Raw genomic sequence first — 18,626 nt, forward strand, 5'->3', positions numbered from 1 at the left:
TCAAATATAATATCAAAATAAGGGGATACGTATTTGAATTCGCCCTGATTTCGCTCTGAATTATTCTCGATCAATCAGACAAAATTGAAAATGTTCTACAATCAATAAACCCATACAATAATGCAATTGATACTATCAGTGATGAATTAATTGGTATATATGTTATATATTATATATGACATCTACGTATGCATGATTAAAATATTATTATGGACGAACATAGTCCAAAGTATTTACTCTTTTCCATATTTGACGAACAACTCTTTCCTGACTTTCTCTAGGAGTTTCAGCATCAGTGCCTTGACATGGTCTTATAGCCAAGTATAATCTTGAACCCAATGCAACCTCAGGAATTACATCAGGGTTTTCGGGTGGATTTCCAGTAGTAATTAAACCTTTTGCTTCATTTAAGATGGCCACTGCGCCGGCCACGTCCCATTCCCAGCATCCACCTTCCCACCAAATGTCGAATGCTCCAGTTGCAACAAAGCACAAATCTAAACTAGCGCTTCCCAAACTTCTGACTCCATGACAATAATCAGTAGCCATATTGATGAACGAATCAACCTTACGTTGAAGGTTCAGTCCTGGAGCATATCTTCTATCTTTTCCCCATTCACACAGGAATATACATCCCTTTGGCGCATTTTCAGGCAATGGAAGATTCTGTAATGGGAGTTTAACCTCCTTGTTAAGCCATGCACCACCTCCTGGGTATGCAGAATACGTCTGGTTCAAAAATGGAGCATGCACAACACCTACAACCGCTTTTCCTTCAACAGCAAAACCAATCGATACACACATCATAGGAAATAAGTGAACGTAATTCACTGTTCCATCTAAAGGATCTACAATCCATGTTGGATCATCATCGACAAGATATTTCTTTGTTTGCCCCGCGGAATATGTTTCTTCTCCAATGAACTTATGATGTGGATACTTAGCATTAATTTCACGTTTGATAAACTTCTCTACCCTTTCATCGGTCTCTGTGACTATGTCTACGGTATTCTTCTTCAATCTTATATTTTCATCTGCAGTTCTATTTTTTGATGCTTCCACCAACATCTTACCAGCTCTTTCTGCCACATCAATGGCGAATTCATATACTTCTTTGAGGTCCAATTGACTGGAATCTGCCATTTTTAATGCTATTAGAAGTACTGATCACTCCTTATATTGAATAGATCTTAGCCGTTGATAGAGCATTATGGAGTGTCGTGTGAGCCCATTTCTCCTCCTCGTTTTTGGTTAATGGTTTATCCAGAGGCATTCGGGTGCATTAGGAAAAGCATTCTGCAAAGAACGTAGAAAAGTTAAGCCGGTCAAATGAGATGGGGGATTCCGTAGTGGGTTATTAGTTTTACGATGAGCAACTTCCTATTCGTAGATTTATTATGGAATATTTATTATTAAAATTTATGTAGTATTGGGGGATACGTGGGGGTTAAAAGGAGTTCTATCTAAGTATATAGTTTTTCCCATAGTACAATGCAATCATTCTTGGTTGAGGCTCAATGTAATGATTAACCCGCCAGAAGTGTAGCCAAAAGTAGACACGATGGGGAGACCAAAATCGGTAGCAGCATTGTACGGATCGTTATGTATATGGGACATTCCAAATACTGACCTTATGAATAGGCATTGTCTATTGTATTCTAGTCTATTATTGACTTTTAATATGATTCTGGAAATAGATGATGATTGTAATGGGGACAACATAGAAGCAGAGATGTCGGAAGATGATGGTTGGGTGTTGTAGTAGTTCGAGTAGCCTAGGGTTTCGCAATTGTGTTTGAAGAGTGCTTGGGAGGACTGATCCATGTGAAAAGTTAAATCAGACCAGGAGAAAGGACGGCCAGTACATTCAGATGTGATGGAGGTGCTCATGGAGGCATACTCGATTTTAAAACTTGCAAGTATCTGTTTACCTAAGTATTGGTTGCAGAAGACCGTTTGTAAGTATAGTAATCCTCTTAAAGCATCGTCTGCAACAAGCTTACAACGCCCCGTGTGTTCTCTGAATGAGGCATTGAAAACTTCTAAAGATAAGTATCCTCTGTATCCATTGTTGTAAATCTTTGCAAGCATCCCCACTATGTTAGAATACTCACCTTGACCTGGGAAAACTCTATAGTTTCTAGCATATTCTATTATGGTGTTTAATTTGAGAATTGGGGCATCACAGTATTGAACAAAGAAGATTTTATCACCCATGTTATCAATAAGGTCAAGTGATGAGTTGTGAATGTTGATGTGGAAGGTATCCAAGCACAACCCAAAGTTTGGTCTGTTAACCTTTCTCACGATGTGACACAACTTATCCAATGTGAAAATGTGAGTCGCCCAACTCAAGTTCTCGTATGCAATACGGATGTTATATTTCGCAGCTAAGTCTGCTGCTGCTGTCAATTGTTGAATGATTGTAGATTCATCCAGCGAAATTTCAGATTCAGGTAAACAATTAGCACAGCACATCAAGAGGTCCGTATGGAGTTCCTTCATCACCTTGAATGTGCGCTCCAATTCTTCAAGTTTTTTTTGGAATTTACTTTCATCATCATACCCTTCTAAATCCCTGAATGGTTGTAATACGGTGATTTCAAGTTTTTTAGATTGACAGTATTGATATAACTCTTGAGGAGTAATCTCATCCAAATCTGGCGTCATGATTTCAATTCCATCAAAACCTGCACTTGCAACGGCATCAACCTTTTCCCAAATTGTTCCATTGAACGTTATAGTAGCCATAGATGTTTTATATGGAACAGACCTCTTTAATGCTTGTAAATTGTTTGCTCCATCGATAGATAATTCATCCTGGACAATTGCACTAATTATCTGTGTATCAAGTTGTTCCAAACTTAAGCTTGCTTTTATCTCAGTTGGAGTCGATGGTTTGCTCGTGCCAGGTGTGGGTATCTGTTGGTTTCCAATATAATCACTCATATTGCAAAATTATTATAGCTCAAATAATATTTTAGATGATTTTTAACAGGGCTATCCTACCTATTTAACTTAACACCGGGACATACATTTCACAGTCCAGGATAAATATTTATTTCTATTAGATACCCTTTTTACTTTGGGTATAAGCTTATCATCTTTCCGGATAAATAGTTTTCCGAGAACATTCGGCGTTCTTAACTATGAGATCGAAAGATTCTATTTGCCTGAATTTTATGTTCTGGCAATATGATTACCCCGTGACCTCTATTTGTAGATTGTAGATATTTGTGCAATGGCAGTTCTGGGGGCTCTATCTAGAGTGTTTCACCACGAGCTATAACCACTTCATAGAAAAGTACTAGCAGTAAAACATTTAGAGACATAATTAGCGTGTATGTCACGTGATCCAAAATATACTTAGCTTTCCCTTAATTATGTCCCAAACCTTAGTAACAGTATATATCGATATAACCAATATTAGACATGGATGACGTCAGAAAAAAGGTATATAACGTGTTGAACTACTTCCATACGGATGATAACTTCAATCGGGTTACATTCGGATTGAAGAGAAATGCCTTGTCGGCCCGCTTTGTCCGGTGGAGGTTTGCGGACTTGGTGCTATTGGGAGTGTTGTGTGTTTTATATATTATCACGTATAAGATAGAGCCATTTGAGAGACAGTTTTACATTAACGATCTTACGATATCTCATCCGTTTGCAGAATCCGAACGAGTAACAAATGGGGCATTGTTCTTCTATTCGGTGTGGGAGCCAATAATCATTATCGGGGTGATAGGACTAATCATGACGAAGCCCGAAAATAAGATCTACGTCACATACGTATCGATTCTTGGACTTTGTATATCTTGTTTTACTACTAGCGTTATTACTGACGTTCTTAAGAATGCCATCGGCAGGCACCGTCCTGATTTCCTTGCTCGTTGCGTTCCCAAGAGCGACGCACCTCTCAATGTAATGGTGTTTGCTAAGGATGTCTGCACCACCGAGAATCTCGAATTATTGAAGGATGGGTTTCGTACCACTCCTTCTGGCCATTCCAGTATCAGTTTTTCTGGTCTCGTGTACTTGTCATTGTGGTTAAGTGGTCAATTGGTAATCATGAACGAAAACCTGGGCTATTGGAGATCCATCGTTGCCTGGATTCCTACATTGCAATGTACATACATTGCTTTAAGTCGTACAGAAGACTACAGACATCATTTTGTCGATGTTATCATAGGAAGTGCTCTTGGTTTTGGTGTTGCTTGTTGGGCTTATCGCAGATTATTTCCGCGTATCACCCATCCAAAATCATATGAACCATATATTATTATTTCTGAAGATGAAGAAAATGACAATCCAGATACACACTATAATATAATCAACCAGGATGAATCTCTTAGTGTTTAGAGTAATTATTGTATATCATTCAATACATTTTAGCCTAGCCTCACATGACTGTTAGCGTATCAGTATTCTGTTTTGCGAGCATGTGAAAATTCGGTGTTGATAAAAAAAAGATTCCAAAGTATCAAAAAGTACTTACAGTAAATGTTTCAGTTGACTAATTAGATATGAAGCCGTCTGTATATTGCTTTGTATCCGGTGGAGAAGTGAATTTTGTTCCTATAAATACAAGTGAAGAAAATTTACGCTTCATCGATGAGCCAGAAAACGACCAGATCAACCATAAAAATGGCGAAGCTAATGCCGTTCCTCGAGAAATTAAAATGAAGATAAGAAATAAAAATCTATTATACAAACTCAATAATGCATCTTTCTCAGATTTGGATTCAGATTCACATCATGAAGGCTCCAATACGCCATCTTTACAGGTAGATTCATCGCCTGGCACATCACCAAGTCCACCCCCAATAAAGAATTCAAATGATACAAGTGGCATAAATAATCACTCCACACACGCCATGTACTTACCTGAGTATTATATTGACTTGGAGAGAAGTGAAGACAATGAGTATTGTGAGGTTAAGGGCCTTCTTTCGAAGATATTTCCTCATACATGGGTGGACGTAACCAAGATTCAAATCAAGAGAGTCACTGGTGGTATAACGAACATGCTTTTATCATGCACATATTCAGGAACAGATGATACAGTTCTTATGAGAGTATATGGAAATGGTACAAACCTTATAATAGATAGACATAGAGAGTTTGTGCTGCATTTGGTATTGAATTCTTTAGACTTGGCCCCAGCAGTTCATGCAAGATTCAGAAATGGCCTAGTTTATGGCTTCTTACCTGGACGATCTTTAGAAACTGAAGAACTACAATCTGAAGGGTTATATCCTTCGATTGCCCAACAGTTGGGTAATTGGCATAGTAAAGTGGATAGCAACGCTATTCAAAATGGGGTAGAAAGATTACGAAATTTTAGTGTAGAAATGAAAAGGAAATCAAAAGAGCATGGAAATAATTATGAGTCTGTTAAAAAGAAGATTAAAAAATCTAAAAAGCGTTTTATATCTAATGTGTGGGAATTAATCGAAGATTGGATCAACATTGTGCCTATAACTCCAGATTTAATTGCTTCTTTCAATGAAAATTCTGATAATCAAGTCACAGAGGAAAACATGAGAGAAATTATACAACAAGAATTCACATGGTTAAAATCAGTTACTGTATCCACGAAATCCCCTATTGTCACATCACATTGTGATCTTCTTTCGGGAAATGTTATTATCCAAAGTGATTTAGCAGCGGATAATAACTCATTCAAATTACCCCTACTTGATAAGAATCCTGTAAAATTCATTGATTATGAATATATGTTGCCAGCACCTAGAGCATTTGATATCGCAAATCACTTGAGTGAGTGGCAGGGGTTTGATTGCAAAAGAGAAGCTATCCCTAAAGCATCATTATCGAATCCAACTATGGTAAAATGGGTTAAAGGCTATCTCAATAATGAAAATGCTTCACAAGATGAAGTAAGTAGTTTAATAAACGAAATAGCTGGGTTCTATGGTATGCCAGGATTTTATTGGGGTGTCTGGGCCATGATTCAGAGTGAAATTTCTGATATTGACTTTAATTACGCTAAATATGGAAAATCAAGATTACAAGAATATTGGGATTGGAAGCTCGATTATTTGAAAAATATATAGTTTTTCGGGCAAAAAATATTAGAAATCATCAACATTATTATAGAATAGACATATATTGAATTCCATTTACAGTATACTAATAGAAGGCTATTTACCGTCACTATTTTTGTAGGTCAACAATACAAGTTTTATCTGTCTTAGATGAATGTAAAATAGCCCACTTTGTACCTTTCAGAGCTTCTTTCTTCAACGTATTATATATATTAGTTGCAAAGCTCTTAGGCAAATTATTGTTCGAGAAAATAACCTTTCTAAGCCATTCCTCGGGCTGGTTAAGTGAAGTTATCAGTATCATATCTAAAACTTCGTCTCTTGCATCGATGGTAATGATAGGCGAGTTTGCAACACTCTTTATTAACGATGCTGATGCAAGTTTTGAGTCATTCTCTATTTCCCACTTTTCCTTTTTATTATTTTTTCGTCCTCTAGGAGCAGCATTGGGTACTACCACAACTTTTTGATCAATATCTACTGTAAATATTGGTCCGCTTCTAATCAGTAATTTATCCGAGTCTGAGTCTTCATTATTCTCACTTTTTAAGCCCTCTCTTGTAGAATCTGTGGTAGTACTTCCCAGATTACTATCGGACTCATCATCATTATTTCTTTCCTCAATTTCACTCTGGAGAAACTGCACTAATTCCTCGTATTCTATATCTGATACCTTATTAGTGCTAACATTTTTGATTCTCAAAGGCTTAAACTTGCCAGCTGATCGTTTTTGTTTATTTTTTTGAATGGAATTAGGTTGTTTAATCAATACGACCCAATTTGCCCCGTCCATGTCTGTTTTATGTGCGATATCTTCTAATGATGTTGAAGTAAAGATGTCAGAACTAATATCATTGGCCCACAAGGATTTTACTATTTCATACCCTGAAAGTCGAATATAGCTTTCATTTAAGCTAGTGACCAAAACATCACATCTACTTTTCTTCCATTTTACCTTATTTAACTCTGAATTCTTGGACGATGTTTTTGATCTTCGATCCATATTTTTCATTAATAAAAACATAAAAGTAGACGTAAGAGAAAAGCCAACCACAAATGGAGTTGATGATTTTGTTACGTCCTTATTTGTTAATGATGATATCAAACCATCATACCTGCCCCCAGTAATCACTCTTGAAAACCTTCGGTTTTTATCAACTTGGTGAATAACCTGAAACATTATTCCATGTGAATAATACTTATTGTTGTAATTACTTAAAGGATTTAAATAAACAGGTGATTTAACCCCAAATTGCTTTAATATTGATAAAACTTCTTTTATATACGACAATGCTCTTTCTACTCTGACAAAGAGTGGTGAATCAAGCATAGCTTTCTCCAATTTCTGCTTTGCCTTTTCAGGCTCGGTAGTAAAATTGAACACGTCAATTAAATCCTTAGTGACGGTATGTGGCACATTAAAGTCTTCCCGTAAGTATCTCTTTATCTCTTCCGGACTTTTGTCAATCCCAAGTTGAGATAAAACTCCAATTACCTCATGACGTCTCTTATCTTCAATACCAATATTACCGAATGAAAAATTTATAACAGATGTGATAATATCAGAATGGTTAATCATAATTATACTACTAGAATTTTTGGCTTTAAAACAAGGAAAGGATTGCAATATTTCATCAACAACTTTTAAACATTCCGCGTCATTAACCTTTCTATTTGTAGCATCATGTGTGGTTATATCAAAATTAACAGCACTATATTTATCTGGAACTCCAGCGCCACGCAAATTAGGTCTATAAACGAATTCGTGGCGGAACATTTTGGGTATCGTCACATTGCATCTACTTAAAAATCTGGCTGTAGGCAAAATTAAATCAAAAGGTAAACTTAAAACAGATCCACTTCTATCCAATACCTCATAAACTAACTCGCGAGACTGGGCAGGTGATTTTGGAAGTAGTATATTTGAGTTAAAATCTTCGATTGCACCATGATTCTTAAATATCCTGAATAATTCTTCGATCATTTTACTAAAAAGTAAATAATCACTAATAGAATGATCTAAATGATGAATATGAGAACTTTTGCTATAGTTGTCGAACATTAAATCCTTGGCCAACAGGTAAGGCTGATTGAATAATGTTTCTCTTACTTGTTGCTGCCAGGGGGATGCAGGATCAGCTAAAGATTTAAGTGCCTCTTTAATAATATGATCTTGATGCTCTACTGGAAGCCACCCACTTTGCAACAATTCAATAGCACTAGGTCTATTTTTTGGATTATGATCTAATAATAACTTGATGATCTTCTTTTCTGTCCGGTACTTACTGTCAGTAAAATTTTGTGGGAAATCGACTGTCACTAATCTCAAGTTATTTAATATTCTAGCTCTTTCCATACCGGTAGCCAATGGATAGCACATCTCAAAAAAGATGATACCAAGAGAATACATATCAACTTTTTCATCATAATCTCCTGTTGCAACCTCATTTGCAGTATAAAAAACAGTACCGACAATGGTACTTAAGTCCTTATTTGAGGACTCCACCTGGTTATTAGTCAGAACAACAGAAGAGAACTGTGAATTCTTTGCCAAACCAAAATCCCCTACTTTAACATTATTCGATTTATCAATAAAAATATTCATAGGTTTTAAGTCTCTATGTATAAAACCTTCCCTATGAATGTATGATACAGCTTCCAATAGTTGTCTAAATAATCTCCAATACTCATTTGGATTTCCAGGTAAGCCTTGTTCTATCAAGTTAAGTAATGTATTGTTTTCACAAAATTCCATTTGAATATACAATATTGACTTTTGTTGACCATGAACTCTATTTTTTTCATTATCTGGTTTAGTAAAATTGGCCCTAGTTTGATGCGTACTAGATTCTGCTACAGAAGTCCCGCTTTCAGTATCTAGCAGTTCATCGTACTTGTCCGAATTACCTGTGGATCTTGCAAATTCAATTCTATCATCAAAATCATCATCATTGTCTTCATCCGAGTAATCATCAAATTCTATCTTAGGGTCAAATGAATTAGATATAAAATCTACTTGAAAGGAATTGTCATGATTCATCAAAAAAGATGAAGACCTAGTATTAAACGGACTTTCAAAATCATCTTCACTTTCTGTATCACTTTCATCGTCGGAGGTAAAGACACTTGGAGTTTCTTGAATCTCTTCTACCCATGTACCATAGTATCTTACGATATACTGATGATTAAGTCTAGCTAAAGAAAGCACTTCGCTTAGCAATGAATCTAGCTTATTAGCACGATGTTTTATCTTTTTTATCGCATAAAAAGTGCCCTCAATACGATTACGTGCCTTTACAACCTCTCCAAATCCACCTTTTCCCAATTTTCCAACTTCCTCGAAATCTCGTTCATATCTTCCCATATCTCTTTGATTACTGCTCATAGTGTTATCATTCAAAATATACGGGTGTTGGTTCTGATTTGAATAACGTCTGGTTGTATTTCCCATTATAGATAAATGATTGTATTGAGAAACTTGTGCATCCTTAGGATTGTTTTTGAGTGGTTTAGCATCAATCTGAAACTCCTCTATAGCACCCATTACATTATTTTCCTGGTCCTCCTCAACATCTTTATATGGATGCGTATAAGCAGTAGATCTCATATTCGTCATAATAGGACCATCGCGTAAGAATTTGACCGCGTTAAGTTCCAAAGGGCTGGGTCTTTTTGATATCTTTGGTTGCAACATTTTAGACAATAAATCATATACAAGACGAGCATAATTCTCTGCTCCAAAATAATCCTCAGCATTGAAATTTTCATAGAATTCTCCAGGTGTCCGATAGGTAGTAATCAATATATAATAGTTTAACATCACTCTTAAGAAGAGAACACCTAAGTCCCAAATATCTGTCTTCAGTTGATGGTTTTTAGAAGACTTTTTTAGCTCTGGTGCTATCCACGTTTCCGGAATAAGCGAATCCAAAAAGTTAGCTATATTCTGAGATTTATTCAATTCATTCGGATGTGATTCGAGCATGCTCAATAATCTAAAACCATACGAAGGATGACATAACTTGAGAATCTTCATGGAGTCTAGACCTCCAAACCGACTACTATTGTCATCGTATGCTGAACTATTAAAGTGTTCATTAGCGGAGTTTTGGTAATAATAGTCTATTTCAAGTTCAAAAACTGATACGGTCAAAGGGCATATTAATTTATGCACAAACCCTAAATTATGCAAATATTCTATACCTGGAAGTAATTGTATAAGCCATGTTCTTGCTAACGACCAATTTATAAATTCTGCAGTAGGTAAAATGTCTTGAAGTGAATCTGAGGCCGATGAAAATTCAGTTAACAATCTCACTTTCCATCCCTGGTCTTCATTTATATTTCTGTCTATTTGAAACCCGTATAGTTTGACAATATTATCATGGTTTAAATTCATGATTAACTGCAACTCGCTCTCAAGGTCCTGAATCTCTTTCTTCCCAAGGTCGGTCATCCAATACTTATTTTTCAAATCTATCTCTGTAAGTAAATATGACAATTCAATATTTTTTTTGTCTATCCTTTCTTGTACCTCTGGTGGTATATAAGGTTTGACGATATACTGTGAACTTATTGAAGATAGTAAGTCTCTTTTTCGATACTTGACAAAGCCCAGAACTGCTCTGAATTTGAATTTCGATTTACTTCCAGGAAACTGGCCCACAATTGGATTTTCAAAAACAAAATGAAGACTGGTATCTGTTGGTATAAGGTTTTTCTCATCCAACATATCTTTGGTAATTGCATCATCGCTCTCCGTTGCTCTTTGTTCATCTTCATTATATTCGCCCTGTATCATTAGTATTTGTTCACTTAATTCTTCAATTTGCTTCTTCTTCTCTTGCTCTTGTTCTTTTTGCTTCATATCTTCGAGCTTCTCAAGTTGAAGCCTTTCATTTTTTAGTCGCAACTCCCTCTCCTCCTCTAATGATAGCACTTTTTCTGTCGTTTGTTGAAAGTCATCCAACATATCCTTCACGTCACATATAATGGTAAATGACACTTCTTCCTCGGGATATTCCTTAATCAAATCTTTAATTCTTTTTTCTATGGCTTGTAATCTAGTTTTTAGAATGTTCTTGGGTTCTAAAATTTTAATCTTTGGTGGAGATAATGGATATGTGCTGGTGAACTCGATGTCTAATATTAATGATATAGTAGGTCTGTCAACACATTCTGAAGACAGTAACAGAATCTTGAAATGTGGGCTAGGCTTTTTATTCCAGACCAACCCTGATGGAGTAATATCTTCAAAGATATCCCCGTAAATGGATGCAATGCTATTTACTTCATCCTGCTGTCGACGTTCCAATGACAGAGATATAGACTCTTCTTTCATTTCCCAATGGAATTAAACTCTATGTCTTAGATTGTACAAGTAAAATTATATATAGATTAGGATCAAAATTTCGATCTGAGATGACTGCGTATTTATTTCGATAAGTCTAGCATCCCAATCACATTAACTTGTTCAGTGATTCTTTTTGCTTCTAAATGCCAGCAATTGACAATATCAGCACTGGTCCTGATACTATAAGATTATTGATAACTACAGATAATCATGTGGGGTATAATGAAAACGATCCGATACGAGGAGATGATTCATGGAAGACATTTGAAGAGATAACATCTATCGCTAAAGAAAAAGATGTTGACATGATATTACAAGGTGGTGATTTATTTCACATTAATAAGCCTTCTAAGAAATCTATGTACAATGTCATAAGATCCTTGAGGACTAATTGCTTAGGAGATCGACCTTGTGAATTGGAATTGTTAGGTGACCCATCTATGGCCTTGGGAAAGGATGTTGATACTGTAAATTATGAAGATCCTAATATAAACATTTCAGTTCCTGTGTTTGCAATCAGCGGTAATCATGACGATGCTACAGGTGAAGGATTCTTGCTGCCGCTTGATTTGCTATCTGCATCTGGATTGATAAACCATTTTGGAACGGTTCCAAATAACGAAGAAATTACGGTTTCGCCTTTGATATTTCAGAAGGGTGCCAGTAAATTAGCATTGTATGGTTTAGCTAATGTGAGGGATGAAAGGTTACATAGACTATTCAGAGATGGAAATGTGAAATTTTTGCGTCCAAATGGTCAAAATGATGAATGGTTTAATATACTTTGTGTTCATCAGAATCATGTTCCACATACAAGAACGTCCTATTTGCCCGAGCAGTTCCTACCTAACTTTTTGAACTTTGTCGTCTGGGGTCATGAGCATGAATGCATTCCAACACCTGTATTTAATCCTGATACAGGCTTTGATACTTTGCAACCAGGGTCTTCAGTAGCAACATCACTATGTGAAGCGGAAGCAGCTGAAAAAAATATTTTCATATTAAACATAAACAAGTCAAAGTACTCCATAGAAACTATAAAGCTCAAAACTGTCAGACCCTTCATTATGGATGAAGTATCTTTACTGAAGGAAAAGTTTGTTACTGGACCTGCTTCGAAGGATGATATTTCAAAATTTTTGACGTTTAAAATCGAAGAATTAATCAAGAAGGCCAAGCAAAATTTTATTGATTCGAATAGAGAATTATTCTCTTCGAACGATTTAGATCGTAATGATAATAAAATCCCATTACCATTGGTTCGATTACGTGTTGAGTACTCAGGTGATTATGAAGTTGAAAATCCTCGAAGATTCTCCAACAAATTTGTTGGAAAAATAGCAAATATCAATGATGTTGTTCATTTTTATAAGAAAAAGTCATATGAAAACAATAACTTGGTTAGTAAAAGCAAGTTTTCTGATAAGGGCATTACTCAGAATGGGGACGGAAATTCTAAGACTACAGAACTTCGATTGCAGGATATTATGAATGAATTTCTTCAGCAAGCAGAATTAAATCTTATTCCTGAAGATGGAATTAATAATGCAGTTAAAAAATTCTTGGAAAATGAAGATAAGAATATTATGAATCAGTATATCAAAAATGAAATATCTCAAGAGACAAAGATGTTCTTAGATATGGATATTGACGATGAAACTTTTCACAATGATGAACAAGACTCAAAGAAGGTCTTCAAATCTCTTTTAGCGCAGATAAAGAGAGAAAACACGCCACAAACAGAAATGAATACATGGCCAGATAAAGAAAATCTTACGTTGAAAGAAGATGTAAGTAACAAACACGTCAGTGAGGCTATAATAATTTCCGATAGTGAATCTGATCCTGGAATAGATTTATCTGAAACTAAGAAAAAAGTTCCCAAACGAAAATCGACTGCTCGCCGTACAAACGATGAAGTTATAGTTAGTGACGATAACGACAGTGAAAATTATGTTGACCATGTAATTAAGTCTAGTGATGATGAGGTAGCTAGCGATGAAAGTTTCGTCGAGACTAAACGCTCTACTCTGAAACCTAGTAAACGATCTAGCAATACCACTTCCCGAAGAGGGATTCGATCAACACGCGGGAGAACAAAGAAAAGTCAGCCTAAAGGAAAGGCTTCAAATGAAACAAAATCATCCAAACAAAATAATGAATCTAGATCTTTGTTGGATGATATTATGAGCATGGGGAGCTAATATTGCAAAAGTAAATATCGTATAGATTAATGTATGTACAAATTTCTAATCTAATCTATGGAAGCTGCTTCTGCGATCAATTCATCCATGTTGAAATCAGCATTACCACTAGTAAAATCTCTCAACAAAGCTAACTTTTTGTCATTTCCTTTAGCACTAGTGATTCCACCGTAGAAACGTTGGACGTTCAAAACTAATAACTGGGCTTCATCCATGGTTAAGGATGACTCTTTTTCGACTTGACCATTCATGAGAACAACATCCTTGGTTTCACTCAAATCCTGATGGAACATTAAAGTAGTATGAGGCTTGGCATATTCCTTGTGAAGCTTGTATTCAGCAACAGTTGTCAACATACAATGTGTGGTCTTAGGACCAACAAAGGACCACTGAACAAAATGCATTTCGTATCCATCTTCATCCTTAGGTAATGGTAAGATAAAACTAGGATTTTTAAATGCATTGGCATACATGGAAGCGAATTGCAAGTTATTCAAAAGTGCCACCATTGAACGTTCTGTATTTTGAAACCTGGCTCTCCAAATAAACTCTAACTCCTTTAAGGGTAAATCCTTTACTTTTTCAACATCCACATAAGAATTTAAGACTTTATATGGTGCTTGTGGTGTATTTTTGTCAATTGGAGATCTCACCTTAATGGTTTTATCATTATTCTTCTGAATTTCTAATGCCTGTCTTCTTTCATATTCTTCCAACTCCTTCAATGGATCAACGGCAGAAAATTCTTTCTTCTTCTTTTCAATATCATCCTTTAATTTATCCTTTAATTCGTCGACATCTTTCAATCCTAAAGCATTGGCCCTTTCCTTTAATTTGTCTTGGTATCTTTGAATAACGATATCTTTTGTATTCGAAGAATTAAATCTAATAAACCTGTTATTCTTAGCAAATGCCCTAGAACCTAAAGAGATTCTACTTGCTATTTTATTAACTATCATTGTATTAATCTATCCGAAATCTTTTTCAACCTTCAAAATCATTCACTTTTCGGCCGCTTCTCATTGTCACCAAAAATCAAAAAACCATTAGTGCTACACCAAAATATTTTCAATATATAAGTGAATCCTACTAACTATGTTTTAATGAAAAGTATATGTAAGTCCTATGTATTATTTATTTACTATTTTAACATATCTTATAAGACGTCTAAATTTTTCAAGAAATATATGGGCAAATTTCAAGAAACCAAAAAAATAAATGACAATTTGGCTCTTTATCAAATATCATATTCAAAAGATGAACTCATAGTATCTTTCATTTCTTATCAGAAATACCTTGTATTTCGTTATTTTCTTCCTCTGTTCCATAAATTTTCTTCTTGTATTCTTCTGGTGCATCTTTGGCATGGTGGCCAATCGTATCTCTCAAGCTCTCTGGAATATCATTAAACGCTAAATCTTCGGTCCCCGTAGCCACAGACTCTCCTTTAGCTTTAAGTACTTCCTCCAAGCTGAACTTGTTGTCCTTAAATATTTTCAAGTTGTCTGCTATCAAATGGCGGTTTTTGCAACCTGGACATTGAATTAGCACAGTTCCTTTTTGGTATGATTGCTTTGAAAAGGTATGAGACGAACGAGTATCACACTTTTTACATGTGAATGCAATCATAAGTTGAGGATCATCAACTTTGATCGATGCTGTATTAGAATTGCCATTTTTCAGATCCGATGATGAAAAACGCATGCTTTTAATTTGCGATGCAATAATCATCCTGTTAGAAGGAATTACTCTATTGGTAATAGGAGATCTCGAAAGAGGTCCTAATCTCCTTGCGAATACTCTTAAGCTTCTGTTAATCATATTTATTGTATCTTACTCTTTTCAGGCCGTAGTATAGAAGCTTCTCTTCAGTATTTCTAATCTAAATACCCAACCTGCAGTTAATCGTAAACTGTAAACATATAACCATTTTGCAATCGATGGGTAATAATGTACTTTGTACTATGTATTCGTATTAATCCATGCTATACTGGGGATGAGTGTATTCTATACAGATGTATAAAGTTTTAATATTTATATCTATGTTTTAAACAAAAGCTTTTCTTGTTTTTTCTTCATCTTTTGTTTTCTCTTATCAGTGATTAGTTCTTCAAACACATTGTCGGACTCAGGACTTTGAGGAGTAGAAGAAGAACCCCATTGAGTTGGATCGACATTTACCAGCTTCACTCTTGGGAAGACCTTCTTGGTTGATTTCTTTTCCAAAGCTGGGAATTTTGATTCTGACAAACTCAGGGAGCTAGCAGAGTGGGCTTTTCCAGTTGCAAGAATTGGATTAGGCAGATTAGATCTCGATTGGCCTAATGAAGGTAATGACGAGGCAGATGAGTTTTTATCTTTCAAATTACTAAGATAATTGGGTTTGTAACTTGGATCTGCTCCCAGGTTGATTGTGACAGGGGTGATTTTGTTACCTACCTTTCTCACAACCTTAGTATATCTAATTGGCTGATTTACCTTCACTTGAGGTGAGGTAGACTTTTTTGGTTTTGAAAGGGTAGGAAAATTGTCCGCACCAACCTTTCTGTTACCACCCCATGAATGAATGTTTGCAGTAGAACTTGGGGAAGCATAGCCACCCAAAACCGGGAATTGCTCTGCATCAGAGGCAATTTGTAGTTCATTTGAAATGGATTTCAAGTTCTTGTGTTGTTCAGAGTTCTTTGGAAAAATTTCCGACAATTCGTAGATTAACATACTGAGTTCTGATTTATCTCTTTTATCAAACAACACTTGGTATTCTTTTAAAACATCATTAGCGGTAATATTACCCGATTTATAGGCAGTATTAATTTTTAAAAACTCATTTATACTGGAAGTATTATAATGCAAATAATGTTTAGCTCTCTCTTCTAATCTCATTTTCTTGGTATCATATGAATCAATTTCCTCATTTGAATCATTGTTATTTTTGTTTCTTCTTCTATATTGTCCTGATGATGATGGTGCACTCACCGATCCATTGAATGTTGATAAAACCGATTGGAATTGGTTACCACTACTTCCCACAATAACTTTTCCGTTAGATCCGGTAAGCCCACCATGCTCCTTTAACATATGCGAGGTCAACTCTAAGTCCTCTCTGAAAACGATAAACTTTTTATCAAGACAACTTGGAACCGTGCATACATAATGATCCATCCTGAAATGAGTATACAACTCCTCATAGTTTTTATAATAATCCGCCGTTTTAGGCGTTACTTGGTCACAAATATGACATCTTTCATGCTTATCTCTAATATGGATATTCAACTCATCTTCTGAATAAAATCTTAATCCTCGACAATGCTTACATTCGGGATGTCCGCTGAATCCCTCTTCATCTCCTTCGGATTGATGCCTCTGCAATTGTTTATATGTGTATAGTTTCAATTCACACACAAATGCTTTCTTATTCTTCGAGCATATTAGACAATAATACTTGTTGTGCTCGGTTTTGACATGCTCAGAAAGAGCCTTGAATCCCAGGAACTTCTCATAACATCCGCCCACGTTGCACTTATAGTCCAATAATCCCAACGTATCATCATAAACATATTCGGCAGTAAAATCAACATTATGTTTCGAATCTGACTTTACTATGTCCGAGGATCCAAAATCCGTATATACCTTCTCTATTTGTTCCGAAAATATCACTCTCTCGTTATCTGACCTACACACCAAACACAATGTTTTGCCGTATAGTGCCCTCTGTCTGAAAGTACACATATGACATGTAGTATGATTACATGGTGGTATGGATGCATATTGTATCTTATTAGCACAAATTATACATTGTTCGTATTCTTCTAGTTCTTCTTCTTCTTCTTTAGATTCTGTTCCGTCTGGATTTTTAGGATTTTTTTTCCATCCTTTTCGATTCCTTTGTTGAGGTCTATCACCCCTATTTACTCGAGACTTCTTCGGAACTTCTGCCATTTGAAAGGTTTCGTTCCACAATGTTTCACCTACAAATACTGGCTAAATAGTCAACCACTAACCAATTTTCACCTGTCAGCAGCACACTCACTAAGAGATTAACTTACCCGGAATTTGAAATTTTCAACGTCAATTTCACAGCTATTTACACAAGATAAGAACTAGATCAGAAGATAAAACTATCAAATAGGTTCAGGAATCTGTAAAACATAGGGTTCAAACATTCTTTAATTCAAATTATTTATTTCTTAAATAAAAAAAATTGACATTCGTTAGAAAAATTATTAGGTAAATAAGTACATAAATACCTTCAGTATCAACAAACTCAGTAACAAAACAAGAAATTCAAATATGTTTAATGTCAGTGCCACTTTGAACGTGTCTAGGTTGCTTTCGAATCCCAAACTTTGTTTGCCCCATCTTTCGGTCAAATCGTTTGATAATTTACCAATTCCGTTTGAAATTCCTGGACATGATGGTGTGCAGATTAAAGGTGTTGTTATAGACAAGGACAATTGTTTTGCTAAAGACCGTGACGATAAGGTCTGGCCAGCTTATTCTGTAAGTACAATATTTCAAAACTTTTTTTCATAGTTGAAGTCCGTGACATTCTAACAAATATAGGAAACGTGGAAAAGGTTAACAGAAACATATCCTGCGGAGCATTTGCTTATAGTAAGTAATTCTGCAGGAACTAATGATGATACTAATTATGAACAAGCTTCTAAGTTAGAAAAAGATACTGGAGTCACAGTATTGAGACATCCCACCAAAAAACCAGGGTGTCACAATGAAATACGAAGCTACTTCAAGAAACAAGGCATCACTAAAGCTAGTGAAATTGTAGTTATTGGAGATAGGTTATTCACTGATATGCTTATGGCTAATATGATGGGATCATGGGGTATCTGGTTAAGTGAAGGAGTTGAATTGTCGCAAAAGGTTTTCCCAAAGTTCGAGAGAAATTTATATAACAGGCTAGTCACTCTGAAGAAAACTCCAACCAAGCCTCCAACACCATCTCTGAAATAACCAGCCTTCTATTTGAGAATAGATACCAAG

The 18,626-nt window shown here is 35.6% G+C and overlaps 10 protein-coding genes across 10 annotated transcripts; 4 read left to right on the forward strand and 6 right to left on the reverse strand.

The window, feature by feature from the left end:
- Positions 1-207: 207 nt before the first annotated feature.
- Positions 208-1,143, reverse strand: AC631_00916 (inositol monophosphatase family protein; the record flags this gene model as incomplete). Its single annotated transcript, XM_015609746.1, has 1 exon — positions 208-1,143. The coding sequence occupies one exon, from the start codon at positions 1,141-1,143 to the stop codon at positions 208-210; it is 936 nt and encodes a 311-aa protein (XP_015469380.1).
- Positions 1,144-1,497: 354 nt separating this feature from the next.
- On the reverse strand, positions 1,498-2,949 carry AC631_00917 (sugar phosphate isomerase/epimerase family protein; the record flags this gene model as incomplete). Its single annotated transcript, XM_015609747.1, has 1 exon — positions 1,498-2,949. The coding sequence occupies one exon, from the start codon at positions 2,947-2,949 to the stop codon at positions 1,498-1,500; it is 1,452 nt and encodes a 483-aa protein (XP_015469381.1).
- Positions 2,950-3,432: 483 nt separating this feature from the next.
- Positions 3,433-4,362, forward strand: DPP3 (bifunctional diacylglycerol diphosphate phosphatase/phosphatidate phosphatase; the record flags this gene model as incomplete). Its single annotated transcript, XM_015609748.1, has 1 exon — positions 3,433-4,362. The coding sequence occupies one exon, from the start codon at positions 3,433-3,435 to the stop codon at positions 4,360-4,362; it is 930 nt and encodes a 309-aa protein (XP_015469382.1).
- Positions 4,363-4,526: 164 nt separating this feature from the next.
- On the forward strand, positions 4,527-6,077 carry AC631_00919 (uncharacterized protein; the record flags this gene model as incomplete). Its single annotated transcript, XM_015609749.1, has 1 exon — positions 4,527-6,077. One exon carries the CDS (start codon positions 4,527-4,529, stop codon positions 6,075-6,077), a length of 1,551 nt encoding a protein of 516 aa, XP_015469383.1.
- A 100-nt stretch (positions 6,078-6,177) lies between these two features.
- On the reverse strand, positions 6,178-11,409 carry GCN2 (serine/threonine-protein kinase; the record flags this gene model as incomplete). Its single annotated transcript, XM_015609750.1, has 1 exon — positions 6,178-11,409. The coding sequence occupies one exon, from the start codon at positions 11,407-11,409 to the stop codon at positions 6,178-6,180; it is 5,232 nt and encodes a 1,743-aa protein (XP_015469384.1).
- Positions 11,410-11,564: 155 nt separating this feature from the next.
- MRE11 (MRX complex nuclease subunit) lies at positions 11,565-13,625 on the forward strand (the record flags this gene model as incomplete). The annotated part of the gene is made up of 1 exon (XM_015609751.1): positions 11,565-13,625. One exon carries the CDS (start codon positions 11,565-11,567, stop codon positions 13,623-13,625), a length of 2,061 nt encoding a protein of 686 aa, XP_015469385.1.
- Positions 13,626-13,675: 50 nt separating this feature from the next.
- On the reverse strand, positions 13,676-14,584 carry AC631_00922 (uncharacterized protein; the record flags this gene model as incomplete). Its single annotated transcript, XM_015609752.1, has 1 exon — positions 13,676-14,584. One exon carries the CDS (start codon positions 14,582-14,584, stop codon positions 13,676-13,678), a length of 909 nt encoding a protein of 302 aa, XP_015469386.1.
- Positions 14,585-14,900: 316 nt separating this feature from the next.
- Positions 14,901-15,446, reverse strand: AC631_00923 (uncharacterized protein; the record flags this gene model as incomplete). The annotated part of the gene is made up of 1 exon (XM_015609753.1): positions 14,901-15,446. One exon carries the CDS (start codon positions 15,444-15,446, stop codon positions 14,901-14,903), a length of 546 nt encoding a protein of 181 aa, XP_015469387.1.
- A 219-nt stretch (positions 15,447-15,665) lies between these two features.
- AC631_00924 (E3 ubiquitin-protein ligase) lies at positions 15,666-17,564 on the reverse strand (the record flags this gene model as incomplete). Its single annotated transcript, XM_015609754.1, has 1 exon — positions 15,666-17,564. The coding sequence occupies one exon, from the start codon at positions 17,562-17,564 to the stop codon at positions 15,666-15,668; it is 1,899 nt and encodes a 632-aa protein (XP_015469388.1).
- A 351-nt stretch (positions 17,565-17,915) lies between these two features.
- On the forward strand, positions 17,916-18,596 carry AC631_00925 (phosphatidylglycerophosphatase; the record flags this gene model as incomplete). Its single annotated transcript, XM_015609755.1, has 2 exons — positions 17,916-18,125; positions 18,189-18,596. 2 exons carry the CDS (start codon positions 17,916-17,918, stop codon positions 18,594-18,596), a joined length of 618 nt encoding a protein of 205 aa, XP_015469389.1.
- Positions 18,597-18,626: the final 30 nt, after the last annotated feature.

Source organism: Debaryomyces fabryi (genome assembly GCF_001447935.2).
Source record: "Debaryomyces fabryi strain CBS 789 chromosome Unknown contig00011, whole genome shotgun sequence".
Lineage (NCBI taxonomy): Eukaryota > Fungi > Ascomycota > Pichiomycetes > Serinales > Debaryomycetaceae > Debaryomyces > Debaryomyces fabryi.